We start from the raw sequence: 17,542 nt of genomic DNA, 5'->3' as shown, positions 1-17,542 counted from the left end.
ACAAAGACTCCTCCATCTCCCATCAAAGAAGTTTGTGCAAAGAAGTGTGTCTTGGGGACAGGGGAAGAAAGGCAGAATAAGTCTGTGCCTGCCCAGCTGTTTGCAAAAGATGGTGACCAGTGATACTTATGAGCAGAGTCCCAGTTACTCACTCCAGTTTGTCTTGAGTTACGAGCTGGTTGCTTTAGTGGACATATGGCTCAAGTGGACAAAGGCTCCTTGGACTACACAGAAGGTCACTCTTCTGGTCTAAGCTATTTCCCTGCCTCTGTCCTGCAGAATACTGGGTGTGATACTGGGTTCTATCTCTTCTACTGCCTCAGCCAGGCAAGTGTCAAGATGTATACAGTTCAGATATTTTACAAACCTATGATATTAATTAGTTTGATTTTGAGTAATATGTATGAGATTTTCCCCATCTGGTACTTTAAGTATTTTTGGAGTATCTCCACCAATAGGAGTTCCTCTCTGAAAATCTTACCATGTGGCAGAGAGACCTTTTGAATGATGCCTTCAGTGTGGTTTTGTCTGTGAAAGGCTATACATAGTTTGGTATATAAATTGTGTGTCTCTAAGGTGATGTTGAACCAGAAGAATCTCCCTCAGAGGTCCCTCAGCTGTAGCATATGACTATGAGCATGTTTATATGTAAGCTTCTACAAAAGCTTTCAAGATTCCTGGTTTAATAATTAAAGGACTTCATTGATTGATATGAATTTGTCAAGCTGTAGTTTCAGGACCAGTTTCATCTGATTTAAGCATGAGCTGCCAGAAGGGGTAGTTCTGTCTTCCCCCTCCATCCCAAAGAGGAAAAAGAGAAAGAGCTCTGTTTCCTCTGTCAGAAGTAGTGCTCTGTTTCCTCTGTCAGAAGTAGTGCTCTGTTCCAACCTGGCTGAAATCTAACCCAAGAAAAAAATAATCCAGTGCAAAAATAACAGTTTGTTTTCAAACAAATTGCAGTTTCATCCTGTGCTGGCATAAAGGTCAGGTAAAGGAAGCAGAGCTGACAACTAGGGCAAGGGGACCAGTGGAACCTCCCTTTTCCTACGTTTAGCTCAGCATAATCTCAACTGCAACCTCATGTTTCCACTGCATTTAAAAACACACTTACTGTCCCTCCTGTGTTGGTAAAACACACAGTTATCTATTTCTTTCTACTGACATACCTGTTTAATAGTTACTTGTGGGACAGTTACACTGGTGCTTGGATGCTCTCCCCAGCTGGATATATTTAGAGCAATATAATACACCTTTATGCTACTACAATATTCAGAACCTCTGATTAAGTTATTTCCAAATGTTTTAATTTATGCCATTCTTCCAAAACCAAGGGCTACAAAAAGATTCATTTTAAAATAGGTTTAGTTACTGCAGCTTGTGGGTTATCTGTTAAAGCAAATTAACCCCTTTTTAAGTTATCAGCAATGTGGATAAAATAATGCAAAGTTCACTCTGAATTTCTCTCTCATAAAATTCTTCCTTCCTTGCTGCCCTGAGTCCTTTGCCTGTCTACTTACTGTTCAACAAGTTTCCCTCCCTGTCTCTGATTTTGTGATTTTTTTGAGAGCTTAACTTCAGAGGGGTGGGTTGGGTTATTGCTGCTGTGGTACAGAAGCATGAAAAGCAGGTATTTTTAAGGGTGAAAACCTGACGGCAGATCCAAGTAAGGCAGGTCCAAACAAATTCCAAACTTCTAAAGGCCAGCTTTATATGCTGTACTTCTCTGTAGTTGAACACGGGCTCTGAAACACAGATTTAGTTAAACCAGCTGTGGTTTCCTTGTGCCATCTTCCTTTGCTCCTCATAGGCCAGTAGGCTGAACCCAAAATATTTTTAAACTACATATCCGTGAAAAGTGAAACTATTCTTCAGACCTACAAAAAATTAGCTTCTTTGAAAGTGTTCACTGGGATAGTGTCATATGGCATGGTAGTTTCCTATCCTCTTCTATCTGTTCTTGTTTTTGTGCGTTACATCTCTTCTCTCTTGCATTTTTCACTTGTTTGATCCCTTTCAACTGAGTAAGACGCTCGCTATATCTTTCTCCTTACTCTCTGTTATTTATTTCTTTCCAAGTCAGGATCACCTTCGTATTTCTCCTGTTGTCTCCAGGTCTATTCTGTTTGGAGCAGATGCTCCCCCTGGTGCTCTATTTTGTCGGGTGCAACATATTACAGTCAAAACAAACTGGATAGGTTTAGTTATCTAACAAAGTGAATTCCAGGGGAATAAACGATATTATTATTGAAAAATAATTTTTATTTGCAATTTTATCTATTCCGGAATTTAACAGCAGCTTCGAGTAATTTCTCCATAATAAAATCGAATAAATTTTCAAGAAGCCTTTTTAAAATGTCTAATCTATTAGCAGTTGCAAACCCTGAGGGTTGAAATCAGTTCTTACCCCTCTGTTTCTTCTCCAAAACTCCCACGCACCACATTGTTCCTACAAGGCCACATGTTTGGAGAAGGTGCTGCAAACTGACTTAACCAGCCTGGGGTTTTTCACAGACCTTATATCCACCAGTACAGACTTGTATCTGCTTTTGTATTCTTACAGCCCAGTTGTTTGACGGTAAATTAGCCCACTGATTTCAGTGAAATAAGGTCTGCCTGCAGGTATAAGTCTCTGTGCAGTTTTGTACCTTCCTTTGGACTTGAATTCTTACAGGTTTTCTCGTACAAGTGCTCAGGGCAATTTTGCTTCTTTACATTCAGATTCACTCAATTCAAGGCACGGAAAGGCCACTGCTAGTGCTAAAAACCTGTTCCATAAACCTCCTCCAGGGTCTGCTTAGCATCGAACTCCCACTTCGGCAAAGCATAAAAAAAGTGATCTGTGCATGGAAAACACGACGGCAGCACAAACTTCTGTAGTTAGCGTTTCTCTTAACTTCCTCAATTTAATTTACTATCACAGAGGATGTGGTTGCCTGTGGTTAAGCCTTGAGCTTCCTCCCGCGCCGCAAGTTGGAAAGTTAACCTGTTGCGTCAAAAAGCAAACAGGCAGAATGCAAAACCAGTGAAAAGTGTCAGTGCATATAAGAACTCGTAAAATCTTGGGGGGGGGGGGGTTTGGTGCTCGGGGTTTGACCGAAGGTCGCACACAGAGCACCTCCGGGTGCTCGAACCCGTGACTGTAGAGGGCGGGTGTTTGCCTGCGCGCATGCGCAGCGCCGGCAGGGCGGTCACGCGGCCGGCAGGGAGGGCCTGGAGATGCTGCGGCCGCTGGAGAAGCTCCCGGCGGGACGGGCTCCTGAGGTGGGATCTGTGCGGACCCGGGCGGGGAGGGAGGGCGTTGTGCGTCGCGGGGACGCCGAGGTGCCGCTCCCCGGCACCTGTGAGCGAAGCCAGGCCCGCCGGTGGCGCGGGGCCGCCCCCTCCCGCCAGGCCGCGGGTGCTGGAGGACGGTGGTTTGGGGGACCAGGGAGGCCCGCAGGCTTGGAAATCAGCACTTGGAATTGTGCTGTGCGACCTGGCCATCCCAGTGTAGGGGTGACTGAGATGCTGTGCTGCTCAGCGGTGCTGTGTGTAGTTGTGCTCACCAATTAAATCCACATGTAAGACCGGGGTGAATCTGAATTATGGCGTGATTTCTGTGGCCAAACGTCGTGAATTGACTTTAGGGGAGAAGGGAGGACAGTTCGTGTTCAGGGACCACCTCTTAAAGGCTCAGGAAGCACTGAGGCAGTACCCAGTGGATGGAAGAGTGATAACTGAATTGCTTGATCAGTTTCATAGCTGGTAGATTAACTCTGATAGAATTCTGTTCTCAAGATACGTATCACATTGTTTCAGTTCCTTCATAAAGTAGTTGATGGCATATGTGGCCGTGCGTATCCTCGATACCAGGACTATGGCAACATTTGGAGCTTGTCAGAGTGGATGGAGGTTTTAGAAGAAACAATGGCGTATTTCAAAACTGCAGTTGGAAAAAACATATCTGATGAAGAGGTAAGGGCTCATCGCTGAAAAAACCCTTCCACTTTGAGAGATCATACTGGAGTGATTAGTCTTGCTGTCCGTTTAGTCCTAAAATATTTTTATTGTGTAGCATTTGAACAGTATTGGATTAAGCAGAAGGTAAACTGCATTTACACTGCTAAGACTTTTAAAACAAAAAGTGAAATTGATTCTGATTTTCGAGTATTTGTTAAAATAGTAGTTTAATCACTCAAATTAGTGAGTACCACCAGATTAAATCTCTTTAACTTCAAATATGTACCTGTAAATAATACTGTTTTCTAGCAACGAAGCCAATTTGCACTCAGTTAGCTTTCTTTGTTCACTGGTACTGCATTAAAGTGGTTTAAAATATTGGCTGTATGTAAATAAGTTGATTTTTTAAATCTGACAGTGACTGGAGGACCATGTGGTGCAGGGACTATAATTCAGGGTATTCCAACATGTGCGAACTTTGCAAAAGCTTGTTGCATTATTAGAAATCATAATTCTTGCCTTTTGCAGGTGCCTCACATTTTGACTACCTGCTAATAGCCAGGTCAGAAACACATGTGCAGCCACGGAAGTCCGTACATCGATATGTCTGTTTCAGCTGAGCTAATGTGTTTGGCCTCCACTCTGATGTTGAGAAACTTTTAGAGCGAAACCTGAGTTGTGTGTGTGATTTTGTTTTGATTTTAGGGTAGCATCTAAGAAGGCTCATAAAGCCTCCATTCTCTGTCATCTTTTAATTTAAGTGGCAAGAACATTGGTTTTTTAATTTATATCTTGCTGTGGTAAGCACTGAGTCTTAACTATCAAACACAGAGAGCAGCCACTGAAGGCAGCACAAAAAAGATGGGTCTGTGGAATCCTGTATAATAGCTGTGAGCTTGGATGTCTAGAGCACAGCTATTGCAGGTGATGCGTGTTATTTCTGTGGTTCATCCTTTAAGCAGTCACGGTTTTTATTATTTTTGTAGGCTGCTCAGCAGATAAGTGAGTTAAATTCAGACTATCAAGAAGCAATCACAAAATGTCTGAAGGGTAGAAAGGAAGAAATCAGGAATGCCCTAGTGGAAAGAGTAAATGGAATCTCTTCTGCCCAGCTGCAGGATTTTGACTGGCAGTTAAAGGTGAGAGTTGCCTTAATGTTGTTTGAAAGAAATGTTCTACAACGCAGAAGTAAGTAGGCCTGCTCCCTCTGGAGCATGGTTCAATTTCTGTAAGTATCAGAAAGGCACATTAATGATAACACATCAGAGACTTGCCAGAAATTTGTATAAACTGCAAAAGTAATTTTTTTTCCATTTCTTTTATTTTGGTTTTGCCCTCCTTTCTTTTAAAGCTGCAATATCCATCTCTTTCCTAAAGGGACACATTGAGTGCTATTCAGGAACACCTGGAAGTTTTGTGTGCTTTTATGATTTTGGGGCCTGAATAAAGTGTATTTTTACTCAGATTAGCTGACTGATTCAGGATGAGTTTTCCTGACTTCTTAAAAATTTTTAGTTTTTGCTATAAACATATAATAATTAGTTTGAAATAATTTATGTTTAGACTTACTACTTTTGTGATAAACCAGTGATAACGGTGTTGCCTAAAGCAGGGTGGTGCTTTGAGGTTATGAAGGCAGCTGGTTTAAATTAAGCTATAACAAATACTTAAAAAAATTACTTATACTGTTTATATTTTTAGTTAGTCCACAAGAGCTGTTAAACAGAGTTGTAGAGCTGTTAAATCGTTTTCCATGTTAACAAGAGTGTTAAATAGTTTCGGCAACAAACAGCTTTGGAAATCAAAGTGTAATGCCCAAAACAGACAAGCTTTTGCAAGAGCCAATATGGCATCATAACATACTCTGCTTGAAGTATTTACTGGGGTTGATCTCTTGCTAAGTGCACTTATTGCTGACAGAAATACAAACTGGACTTATGTGAACTCTTGGGGGTTTTTTGTGACCTGTTTTAACTTTTTCTTCTGAAGGATTTTTTGAGCTTCTTTCTATTTTGTGATGCAGATTTCTGGTATATGTCTGAAGTACTATATTTATTTTTCTTGAAACCACTTCTTTTTCCCCCTTGAGCTGATTATGATTTTTTTCACTTGCCATGATGGAGCCCTACCAAAGACATTGTGTCTCCTCTGCTGTATCACATTCTGTTCTCCAACTAGTTAAGATAGGTCTGTACAATACTGACCTATAGTATCAACCAAAGATAAACTGATCTTTGATTTTAATGCATTTTAAAAGCCTTATCTGTGCTACAGTGGGTATAATAGAAAACAAAAAAGAAAGCACAATTGGTATGTAATCCTCTTCATTAGTGTTTGTCAAATAGGATCTCTGACAAACAGTGTTTGATCAGCTGTAGAGAGTGTTGAAAAATGCATGAAAGTGCCCTCTTTCTCCTAACTGCCCTATTCTGTATGACCCTTCTTGTTGAAAACCAAAACAATTTGAATAGAGTGATTTCAGAATTCATATACTTCATTAAAAAGCCATGATCAAATACATCCCTTCTTTTCACCTATAATATCAAAATGTGTCAACCCAGTAATTTTAACAAATTGTTTTTGAGAAGTGTATTGCTTTGAAGAGAGTTTTTTAGTATTTCAATATATTGTTGGTATTAACAAACAAACAAAAATCCCAATAAATATTAGGGAGGGGAAAAAAACCCAAAACTGTAGAGATGACTTGTGAGAAGTTCATTTTTTATTATGTTGATATTTGTTCTGGTAGCACAAATTGAATATAAAGGGCAAATGTGTTGTTATGAAAGACTAAAAACTTCCTGGCCCCACCTGATACTTAATTGTTTTGTCAATCTGCGTAGCTTGCTCTCTCCAGTGATAAGATCTCCATGCTGCAAATGCCACTCCTCAATCTTGATTTGGATGTGAGAGAAAATGGTAAAATTAAGCCGATTTCTATAGAGATGAACAAGGAAGAGTTGCAGAACCTAATAAATGCACTGGAAGCTGCTAATAAGGTAGCTTTTACTGATATATAATCTTTTGTTCCTGACTTGTGTACTGAGTTTATTTTAAGCAAAATTTGCAGAGTTGTAGAAAATTTTGGGTTGGAAGGGACCTATAAAGGTTCTGTTGTCTGACTTTCCTGCAGTGAACAGGGATACTGTCAACTAGATCAGGTTGTTCAGAGCCCTGTCCTTGAATGTTTGCAGGGGTGAGGCATCCACCTCCTCTCTGGGCAACCTGTTCCAGTGTTTCACCACTTTAATTGTAAAAAATTTATTTCTAATATCTAGTCTAAATCTACTTTCTTTTAGTTTAATACCGTTACCCCTTCCCTGTTCTGAAAGATTAGTGAGAATTCTAGTGTTCTCTCAGCTTCGCAAATTGTCAGTGTCTGGGAGTGCATATGGGACAGTTGTTTGGTTCATAGTGAATCCTTTAATTTCTGTGGCATAGTAAATCAGGAAGAAAGGTACAAAGATTGCAGTAGAGTAACCCAAGAAGAAAATTTCAGTAGAAACAATAAGGTTTCACTTGAACTGATCTGTGACACTGGAGACTCAGATTTTTTAATAAGCAAAATAAGAATTTGAAGAAAATGGTGGTCTCATGAAATTACAGTCCTTAACAGCTTTCAGAGCTTGCTTTCTTCTGCATATGCTTTCCTGCTGAACTAAATAGTAGCTTGTCATGAGCTCTGCACTATGCAAGCAAGGATTTTTTCATGGCAAATTTAAATATCCACACACCCTTTGGGCTGCTTGAGGGTCTGTATGGAAACTGTGGGATGTTGTCGTCTCCTTACTTAATTTTATGTACACCCAAGGAGGAATCCACTTCAGAAATGGTCCCTGGTCTCTGCTTTGTGCAGAAGGAATCACTGGACCTGGACATTGCTATTCTACTTTGTGATTACAGGCAGTTGAGGAATGGATTGAGTGCAGTAAAGGGTAAAGAAAGTTATTGGAAGTGATAGTTGTGTGAAGTTGTAAAAGAGAACTGAGAGAGGGATGGCATGCTTTCCAGAATGAAGACATGTTTATTCAGTTGCATATTACACTGAGAAAGGAAAACAGCTGCATTTTATAGTCTGGTTGAGTTTTGGTCTTATCCAACTTTAATCTCATTCCTTTTCTCATTTTTGAAGGTTGTCTTACAACTGAAATGATGGAATTCAGATCATCAACAGTATCTGCTGGTGATGGCTTCCCAATGGATTTTGGGGAAAAAAATGTGTTCTCTGCAAAGCAAAAAGTTGTTGGTGCTGTAAAATACTAAAGTGAGAAGGCTGTTATGACTTGTGACCAAATAAACTACTAATCCTTTGATAAAAGTAATAAAATCTTGTATCTGTTTGATCAAAAATACGAAAATCCAATGTACAGTTGCTTTTAGCACTGAAGATTTATATACCTTTAGAAAAGAATCACTTATATGCCATATTTGTTTTGGTTAAACTTTGATGATGACTACACAGGTGCCTAGTAAAACTAAGGCATCCTACTTGTATACTGTTACCTTATCTTAAGTGCCATGATAATAAAGAACGTGAGAGAGTATTTGTAGCATTAATGTATTTATATTGTAAATATGGTAAATAAAGACTTGATTTTGTGTGTGAATAATTGCAGCAATTTTTTTCTTGATTTATTAGTCATTAAACTCAATCTTTCTAGATGCTGGGGAAAATCATCTTAAAAACAAAACCAGTGTAGAACCACAGAATAGTTGAGGTTGGCAGTGAGCTCTGGGGGTCATCATGTCCAGCTTCACTGCTCAAGCAGGATCATCTAGAGCAGGCTGTGCAGACTGTGTCCAGATGACTTTTCAATGTTTCCCAAGGATGGAGACATCACAACCTCTTTAGGAATCCTGTTCAGTGCTCAGAAGTTGTGGAAAAAACACTGGATCTTTATTCAGAGTAAAGTGTGGGTTTTTAGCTTTGTTTTTGTATCTTAGCTGATGGCATTTCACTTAACAATGTTTTCAGAAAGGGGCACAGTGCTGGAGAGGAGCTGACCTACATAGACTGTGAAAAAGATTACTTTATACAGCAAGTAAATCCTACTCTAAACTTTTCTGAAACCAGATGGAGTTTTGATTGCAGTTACAAAAGTTAGAAGCCATAACACTAGAGAAGGGTACAGCAGAAAATCTTATGCTTTGTACTGTTTGTTAAACCATTTTTCCATATGTAAAGAGCAAATCATCTGTAATGCTGACATAAATACTAATGTGTGGTTCTCATCGTGTATGTCTGTACTAGGCATGTTTTGTATATATAAAAAGGTGAAGTATTTATGAGATACTTTTTTTGTAGTTTCAAAACTGAAGACCCTTCTTGAGTTTCTTTCACTATATTTTGTATTGCTCTGGGTTTTCTTGTAAGCAAAGTTTAAAATAATACATTCATACAGAAAATTTGGCTTCAGAGTATTGGTCAGAGAAGAGGAGAAGGACAAGAAGCTAGCTTGTAGAAAGGCTTCTATGAAAAGGATTTTAATAGGCTTCATGAATAGGAAACCTAAATACATATATATAACTAGGATAGAAGTTTTGTGGGTCAGAAAACATTTTTTAAAATGTGTGTCTGTGTAAAATGTATTGTTTCCCTTTTATTTGGCACTAGTACATTTAGTCAGGTGTACATGTTCAGTGACAGCAGTTAAGGAAGATCAGAAGAAATGTGGAGAACTGGATAAAGAGTTGTAAAGATGAGAGACTGGAAAATGCATCTTGCAGTGAAAGGACTGCAATCTCCTAACAGAGACAACTTGATCATAGTCTTGAATTTCCATACACAAAAAATTTGATAATGGATCAGATAATGGATAAAGACCTTGTATAAGCGGTACTAAATTCAAGCTAAAAAAACCAGGTTGGAATTGGTAATTGCTTAGCTTTTCTAGAAATCTGAAAAGAGTTACTGTGGGTTGTCCAGTAGCCTGTTCAGGAACATGCTATTTTTTAATTGTGAGTGTAAGGAATACATTTGTCATATTTATTTATTTTATTTATAGTTGTATTTGTATTGACTCCACTTTTCCCTTTCTTCTAGATCTAGTTGTTTCATAGTAGAATATGGCCTTATGTGTTTAAATGCTTCATGGCTTGTGTGATCCGTACTGAAGGTGTAACTCTGCTTTAGCTTTCCTGTGATAGGCATATGTTGCTAAAAGGCTTTTGTAGAGAAAAGAGGCTTTATTTTCTGGTGAGTGATTTTTATTGTTGCCATGCTGTTTTTATCATTTAGGATGAAAGGACTGAAAACTACTTTTATTTACAGTAGCAGAATCAATAAACAGCAACTTACTTCATACAAGTGCACACTATTGAGTTTAGGATGTCATTTGGATAGAAGACACTTGTGTGCTGATCCACTGACACAATTTATAGATGTAGCAGATATACCTAGGAAGTCTCTACTTAAGGTGGTTATTTAAAACTTATTTTGTAGTATCCTGCTGAAGAGAATTTTGTTTTGCTACCTTTTAGTTTTCAAAGATCAGCTGTTCAAAAATGCATCAATATAGTTTTGTTTTCTCAACAATAAAAGGCCACAAATAATAACTCTCATTTTCATGTTCAACCAGTGAAACTTCTATTGCAAAATCTGCCACATCGCTCACTGATAAAAAGCAATTTTTAAAAATATAGATGGTATATTAAATATTTCTGACTTCTTCTTAGTAGTAAAGTTTACATAGTTTCATTTTAAATTCTGTAGCAAGTTATGTAATAATGGATTTACAATTAAGGGTATGTGGTGGTGGTTCAGTCTTTAGTATTGTCCTATAGTTGTCCTGTCCTTTGCTGCAGCACTGAACAGAAAAGGCTGAAAAATAATTTTTCTATGATTTTTTTTGCTTTAAAAAGAAGACAAGTTTCTGTTACGATGTGGCAGCACTAAATACACAATTATGTGCTTTTTTTGTAGGTGTTAGACTTTATTGAAAATCTGATATTTTTTAATATAGCTATCAAAGTTACATTTCTAATAGGGGGCATAACAACACTCTGTTTTGGCTAGAGAGGGAGAGGAGCACCAGTTGACGAGCAGTTGAGAACTCGCAGCTAAAACATGGTGGTCATGGAATTGCATTTGAATGCATGGAACTGTATCCTGACCTTACATCGCTACAAAGAAATGAACTGTCCTCATACGGCACGAAATGGCCTCCAGTAGGTGGCCAGGAGCAGGACCAAACAGAATGGAGAACAGTGCTTGCTGCTCTGTACTTTGTACCATCTATCAGAAAACAGTTTTCTTCTGTCTTTTTTCAGAGAATTAGCTACTTCTGGAACAAGCAAGGCTTCCAGTTGTGACAGATAAGGCATTTGTGGAGACTGTACCGGACCAAATTGATGCAAAAAGCTAGAGATATACGGGTGTCAGCTTCAACATACACTTGAATGAATGCAGGTAGACCCAAGCAGGTAGCAAATAGGACAAATGTACACATCTCAGCATCTAAGACAAGCTCGTGGCCAGGAGCATGTCTGTCAAGTGTACCCGGCCATGCTCCCTTCCCTCCTGAAGAATAGGAGGTCAGGTAAGGAAACTGGATTGCATTTCCACACAGAGGTTTTCATGAAGTGTGGAGCATGGCCGTGCATGTCACAGCCCCTGGAGGGAACTACATGCTGGGACCAGAGCTAATTAAAACTGCACCAGTAACAAAAGCTGAGGAGAATTTTTGGTGTGAGGAGTGTCGTTCACAAAGACACATGAGGCTGTGACTAAGGGGGAATCAGGAAAATCTTCTGAAGGAATAGTAAGGCTTAGGCCAAAGGTGCAGGAGTTTAAAAGAGACCCCATCAGATTAAATAAATTTTAATTTTGTCTTTGCTTATCTGCTCACTTTGCCCCTATCTGTATTTTCCTATGTTCTTCCAGGCCTGAGGTCTTTCTAATTAACTGGCTGCAGTGTGTGGAATCGCTTTGGTGTTTGCACATCCCACCACACTAACTTGAAAAGGTTATTCGCAGGAGATGCTTCCCCTTTGTCCTGTTTCAGGAACACGGGTTCATACTCTCCCAATGTTCACCCTACAGAGCAACTCACTTCTGGGTCCTGCAGTCACATGGGCAAAAAAAAATCCCAACCAGACATCATGAATATGTTTAAGAAATCTCTGTAGTTTTGCAAATACTATGTACAGACCTCCTAAGTATGTAATTTACACCAGAAACAAAACTTTGCACACATGGCTATTTGAACCCAAAAGCTAATGAAAATAGCGGACACACTATACGACGTTTTAATTTCACCATGTAAAAAGCACCCACAGAAATCCACATTGCATAAGCAGACCTGTGATTTGCATCAGAAAATGCAGCATATGCAAAATATAAAAGTGAATTATAAAAATAATGTTACTTGTCTTCCACTGGCATTCACTGCACTTTTCTCTGTTTCATAGAAATCTTCCCTTGATTTCAGAAAAACCACGTTTTTCATGATCAACCATTTCAGCTTTGATCTCTGTATGCTAAAGGGAATCAGAACTGGATCATAACAGCAAACTTTTGGCATGGAATTGACTATTGTTGTAAAGCTGCTTTATCAACAAAGCAATTATGTATGCCAAGAAGCTGTGTTTTTCAGAGACATATATAAGCCTGTAGAACACTTCTGAGTTCTGGAGCAAGCCTTTCTGATGAGAATCATACCGAAACTTTCTTATGCTTTTTTCTGAAAGGTGCTTTTAGGAACTAGTAAACACCCTGTCCTAGAGTATGAACATTTTGCTACCATTTTGAGTTGTGAACTAATATTTATAATGCAGTATCAGCAATAAAGGGATTTTTACTATTCTTGTTATGCTTTCATAAGTGTATCAAGATAGTCTATAATTTTTTTTACTTCTTTAATTACATTTGGTGGTATATTACTCTTTCCTCTGTGAAATTATAGTCCATACTTGCTTCAGGACCTCTCCAGAAAGACCAAAAGACCACTACCAAAACCTAGAAAAGGAGGGAAATCTCACAATGATTCATCCTTTGGACTTTTGCAGGCCTGTGGGGTTTGGATCATGAGGTTACTCTGTGGAGAGGTCATCACAAGAGCAGAACCTGGTGTTTTAAGCTGATTTGTGGATGATATACTGGATATTCAACCCTTCACATTGTCTGCGGCTGGAAATTTTGGTCAAAAGTATCCTTCACATGTGACAGCACCCCCAGCAGTACTATGTAGAGAAGGCTCTGGCTATTTTTAAGCGTTGGATTAGTCAGCTAGCTTAGTTAATAATGAAAGGCACTGGAACTTGTGAGGATTTTTCTAGCTAGAAACTACTGCAGGTCCATAGGGACGGCTTTGGCAGCGGACTCTCTGTGAGGAAGGATTCCCAGCATCATATAGATTAAAACATTTTTTTTTTTTTATGGCTATAGTAAATGAATATTTTCTTTTTCTTGGGAATGCAGGGGTTTCACATCTGCCATATTTCTGTTCATATTGATTTAGATGGGAGCCAGGGCAACACTGAATGATCTAATGAGAACTTTTACTAACTTCCTTTGTAAAACCCAATCCTGAATTCTTCATCTGTGCCAAAGTCTTATTCAGCTCTCTCTTAAAATGATGATTTGCCAGCTTTGTTTCAGAAATGTTTGCTGCAGTACACAACATTCAAAGTTTCCTCTGAAAATCTGAAAAAAGTCAGGTAGTATGTTGTCAGCTAGATCAAAACAGCAAATAAGGTTTCAGAGATGGGAAAAAGGAAACTGGTGTGTTCACAGGTGTGAGTGAGGTGGAGCAGGCAACATAATTATGAGCTCTGCATTCCCAGAGAGTAAGTAGACCAGTCACCTCATCTTCCTTTAAGATATGCTAGATTTTTCTCTCTTAGTTCTTTCACTCTAAGAGACTAAGATTTGTCTCTTAGTTCTTTCCCCCTGTGCTTATACATTTTGGCATTGTTACATGTTGAAATTCAGTATTCTTCTGTGATCTGCCTTCTTTGGGGTGCGGGGAGGTTTTTTGCCCATGGGGATAGGAAGACAATCACAGATGTGAGGGGAGTTATGCTTTGTAATACAGAAACAATGAAAAAAGTATTATTTTATATAACACACAAAACTCAGCCCTTTTTTCTTTTACTAATACTCCCAAGGCAGTGTTAGCAATGCATCCTCAATATGTGAGAATTGATGGGAATAGGCAGAGGTTCCTCGGTGATGGAAAACAGAAGCAGCTGGTGGAACATGTCCCCCATCCCTGTGTGACTTTCTTCATGATGTATCTCAAGAAATCCTTCACTTACGGTACAAGGGGATGGAACAAGGTGAATTGGTAGACAACTCTGAAATGGCACCTCTCTGCTGTTCAGTGGTAGCATGATGCAATGTAATGTCAAAAATATTCCTGTTATATTCAAAATACTGGGATTTTGTGACTAATAAGGTTGGGGTTCATCACGTTCCTCTCTGCCAGAAAAGAGGGGTGGGTTAACGTGATCCTTGTCCTCTGCTGTAAGCTAACTGCTTTGTTGAAACTTGTAGGAATGTAGTATCTCAGATCCTTACTGTTCTGTTATCTTTTGGTTGAAATTACCAATGGATTCAAATATTACTGGGATGCTCCCAGGCAGGCACACAGATATACACGCTCAGGGACAATAAAGCTCAAGTCCTTGGGAAACTGAGCCACAAATGACTTTCAGTTCAAATTGAATGAGAGCTGCACAAACTGTACTGGGATTTAGCTGAAACTTAATTAGCAATAGGACCTTACCTATGCTGATCTTGAAGGCTGGTTCCTAAGGGCAAGGAAATTAACTGCTTAAGTAGAACTGTGAGGGAGCTCAGCATTACAGCATTATTCACCTTTATTTTGCAAAACCACCTGAATTACTCCAACTCTGGAAAGAGATTGTGTTTCTTTTGTACTCACTAATTTCTAGCTCCAGATGGCAATGTAGGTGGGTAACCCATAAACAGACTCATTTTTCCATCCTGTGCCTCTAATAACCACTGCATTCTCCTTGCTGCCAAGCTATTGCTCTCAAGTGAGAAATGCTTTCTTCTGCTTTTTTTTTCTAAAAGTTGTTGTACCTACAGTTAGTGGCTCTTGCCTCTGTATGTGATTGGGTCACTAATCTCTGCTGCCAAACTTTGCGTTAAGAGCTGGCAGTGGTTTCCTGACTCAAGATCGTGGCTTCCTGCTCTCCATGCAGACAGGCCTTAGTGGGTGCCATTCAAAAAGGGCTGCATGGCTGGGATTTGTATCGGTGGCATGTGCTCAAGGTCTCCTGGTGGACCCTATTATTTTGGAACATGCTGTTCTTAAGGAGGTCTGCATTTGCACTGCTCTTGTTTTGTAAATGGCTTTTACTCTTTTTTTTATCCCCTTGGAATCATACAGTGTAACTTCTTTTAATCCACGTGTCTGTCATCTGTTGCGTGAAGTAACTAGTTGATCCATAAACTAGAAAATACGTGTATGCAGGTGTTAAAAGCCTACAAGAAAAAATTGCTGAGGACCATTAAAGCTGATCCTTGCTCTTGTAATCAAAGATAAAGGATTCTTTTTCTTTAACCCAAAGTCTTGTCTTGTCTCGATGTCATATTGGATATTGGTTCTTCCTAAATGTTCACTGCAACTGAAAGGAGAGGTTCTAATGTCTCTGCAGCACTTGAACAGCTGGGTTAAATTACTATCCTGTGGTCTGTTTGTGACTATCTTTAGGAAATCGGGCAATGTCAAAATATGGGTCACTGGCAGTTGTTTTTCATAGAGTATTTTGCACTACGAATCTGCAGAATGTATTACTTTCTTTGAATTTTTGTGTATAACCACAAAGTGGGCAAATTCACTGGTTTGTGAACTTATTCTGTTTGCAAAGTCTGGTGCCAGTTCATGGAATTCAAAACTATTTAATGGGATGTGCGTTTGGAATGGACAGTATGTATGGCCCTACTGCTGTCCTCCCTCCTGGGGCCATTGTTTGCAGTTATGGAAAGTTCACTTTGCTTACTTCCATATGTTCTCTGTATTGCTTATTTTACAATATCAAAATAATATAGTTAGTTGCCACTCAAATGTTCTTATCTAAACATTGCTTAAATTTGACTAAAAAATTAATCAAATTGTCCTATGTGGGATTCTTGTTTAAAAAATATTTGAAGTTGTTTCAGGGTGGGGATAGGCATACAAGTTGTAGCCTACTCAGAAGAGCCACTTGACTGAATTAATATTTGTCCTGAATCACCTCAAGCTGTACCCAGTGGCTGATTAATCTGATAAAATTGTGTAACTCTTTAATAGACTGGAGTTTTAAGGTTGTATCAGCAGAGAGAAGACATCTGACAAGACCACCACTGTGCTCTATTGAACTTGGAATGAGGTTGGGACTTTGGAGCCCACAGAAAAATTGATAGTCTTAAAGACCCTCTTAGATTAGCAATGCCTGGTTTGCAGCCCTATATTTTTTGTAGTGAGTAAATTAAACCTCTTCCATTTCTTGTTTGGTGATTCTGTTATCCCAGACTCTTTCTGCAGAAGCCTGCTGCACAAACAAAGGGAAGGGTGAGAAAGTCCAGGTATTGCACAATGGACAAACCTTAGCCTGTAGGAAGGTTTCATTTGTTGTTATATTCTGATTAAAGAAATTGTCATGTCATTTGGCAATAAGGTAATTGGCTGACCTTACTGCCAGGCGATGAGGAGCTGTTGAATAAACTTTCCAGTCACTCATTTGTATCCGTACCAATGTTTCTTTCTGTACGAGCTTCCATGGATAACAATCACCTTGATACCTACATAGACTTTGTTGGCTTGTACATCTCAACTCTCCTAAAAGTATGAAACACTTTTAATAAAAAAACCAAAACAACGAAACTGATAATAGTTTCAATAAATTGCTATGTTAGACAACAGTGTAAACACTGTTGGGAAACAATTGGCCATAGAGGAGATAACAGACCTATTGCTTCTCAATTGCATGGACCTTTCTAGAACTTTGCCTGTGGCTCTTTGGCTGGAATTGGCTGTGTCAGGCAAGAAGCAGCCACGTGCGGAGAGGCAACTCCTCAAAAGGAGTGCACCCAACATCACTGGTGTGCCATAAGACCCAGACACTGAATCTTCTGATCCTCACTGGATTAAGGAAATCTGTAGGAAACTATATGAAGAAATCTCCTCAGATCTGTTTCCAGACATCTGCTAACTTAGTTTTGTGTTTGATTTCCCCTTAGAGTATGATGCAAATAACACCAAGGTTGTGGGTTAGATCCCCATAGGGGCCATCCATTTAAGAGTCAGACTCAATGATCCTTATGGGTCCCTTTCAACTCAGAATACTCCGTGTGATTCTGTGCATAACTTTTGAGAGAATGTTGCAATTACCAGCCATAGGAGAGTTAAGAAAAGTCTTGGCCTGGGGTATATCTCAATATTGCTTCCAGGAATGAACATGAGCTTGTTTTCTACTTTTTAATATAAAATTGCATATGGCACAATTGTTCTTAAAAATTTCAACTTTATTACTTTGTGTCCAGTTAGATCAAATCAGCTGATTCCTTGCTTGGAAATTCAGTGGAATTTCTCTATGCTACCCTTTATTTCTTTTAAGGTCCTTGCTTCTCTGAAAATATGATTTAACTTTTCCT

The 17,542-nt window shown here is 39.1% G+C and overlaps 1 protein-coding gene across 3 annotated transcripts; it reads left to right on the top strand.

Annotated features, from left to right (window-relative positions):
* Window positions 1-3,169: 3,169 nt before the first annotated feature.
* COMMD8 (COMM domain containing 8) lies at window positions 3,170-8,549 on the top strand. Of its 3 annotated transcripts, none has more exons than XM_027899827.1 (5): window positions 3,170-3,261; window positions 3,799-3,954; window positions 4,926-5,078; window positions 6,783-6,938; window positions 8,072-8,549. In XM_027899827.1, the coding sequence occupies exons 1-5, from the start codon at window positions 3,217-3,219 to the stop codon at window positions 8,090-8,092; spliced, it is 531 nt and encodes a 176-aa protein (XP_027755628.1). In that variant the 5' UTR covers window positions 3,170-3,216; the 3' UTR covers window positions 8,093-8,549. The 3 variants fall into 3 exon arrangements, with proteins under 3 accessions (XP_027755628.1, XP_027755627.1, XP_027755629.1); XM_027899826.1 differs by lacking the exon at window positions 8,072-8,549 and adding an exon at window positions 7,796-7,991; XM_027899828.1 differs by lacking the exons at window positions 3,799-3,954; window positions 8,072-8,549 and adding an exon at window positions 7,796-8,037 and having other exon boundaries at window positions 3,174-3,261.
* Window positions 8,550-17,542: the final 8,993 nt, after the last annotated feature.

This window comes from Empidonax traillii, unplaced genomic scaffold, assembly GCF_003031625.1.
Source record: "Empidonax traillii isolate 1590-97213 ecotype Southwest subspecies unplaced genomic scaffold, ASM303162v1 scaffold690:size337178, whole genome shotgun sequence".
In the NCBI taxonomy this organism is placed as follows: Eukaryota; Metazoa; Chordata; class Aves; order Passeriformes; family Tyrannidae; genus Empidonax; species Empidonax traillii.
This window is presented reverse-complemented; position numbering and strand designations above follow the sequence as displayed.

What these genes read in the sequence shown, in the direction of transcription:
- COMMD8 (XM_027899826.1), top strand. Translation starts at nt 3,217, where the DNA reads ATGCTGCGGCCGCTGGAGAAGCTCCCGGCGGGACGGGCTCCTGAG. An exon ending in CGGCGGGACGGGCTCCTGAG is followed by an intron (nt 3,262 to 3,798) that starts GTGGGATCTGTG and finishes ACATTGTTTCAG; the next exon opens with TTCCTTCATAAAGTAGTTGA. An exon ending in ATTTTGACTGGCAGTTAAAG is followed by an intron (nt 5,079 to 6,782) that starts GTGAGAGTTGCC and finishes CAATCTGCGTAG; the next exon opens with CTTGCTCTCTCCAGTGATAA.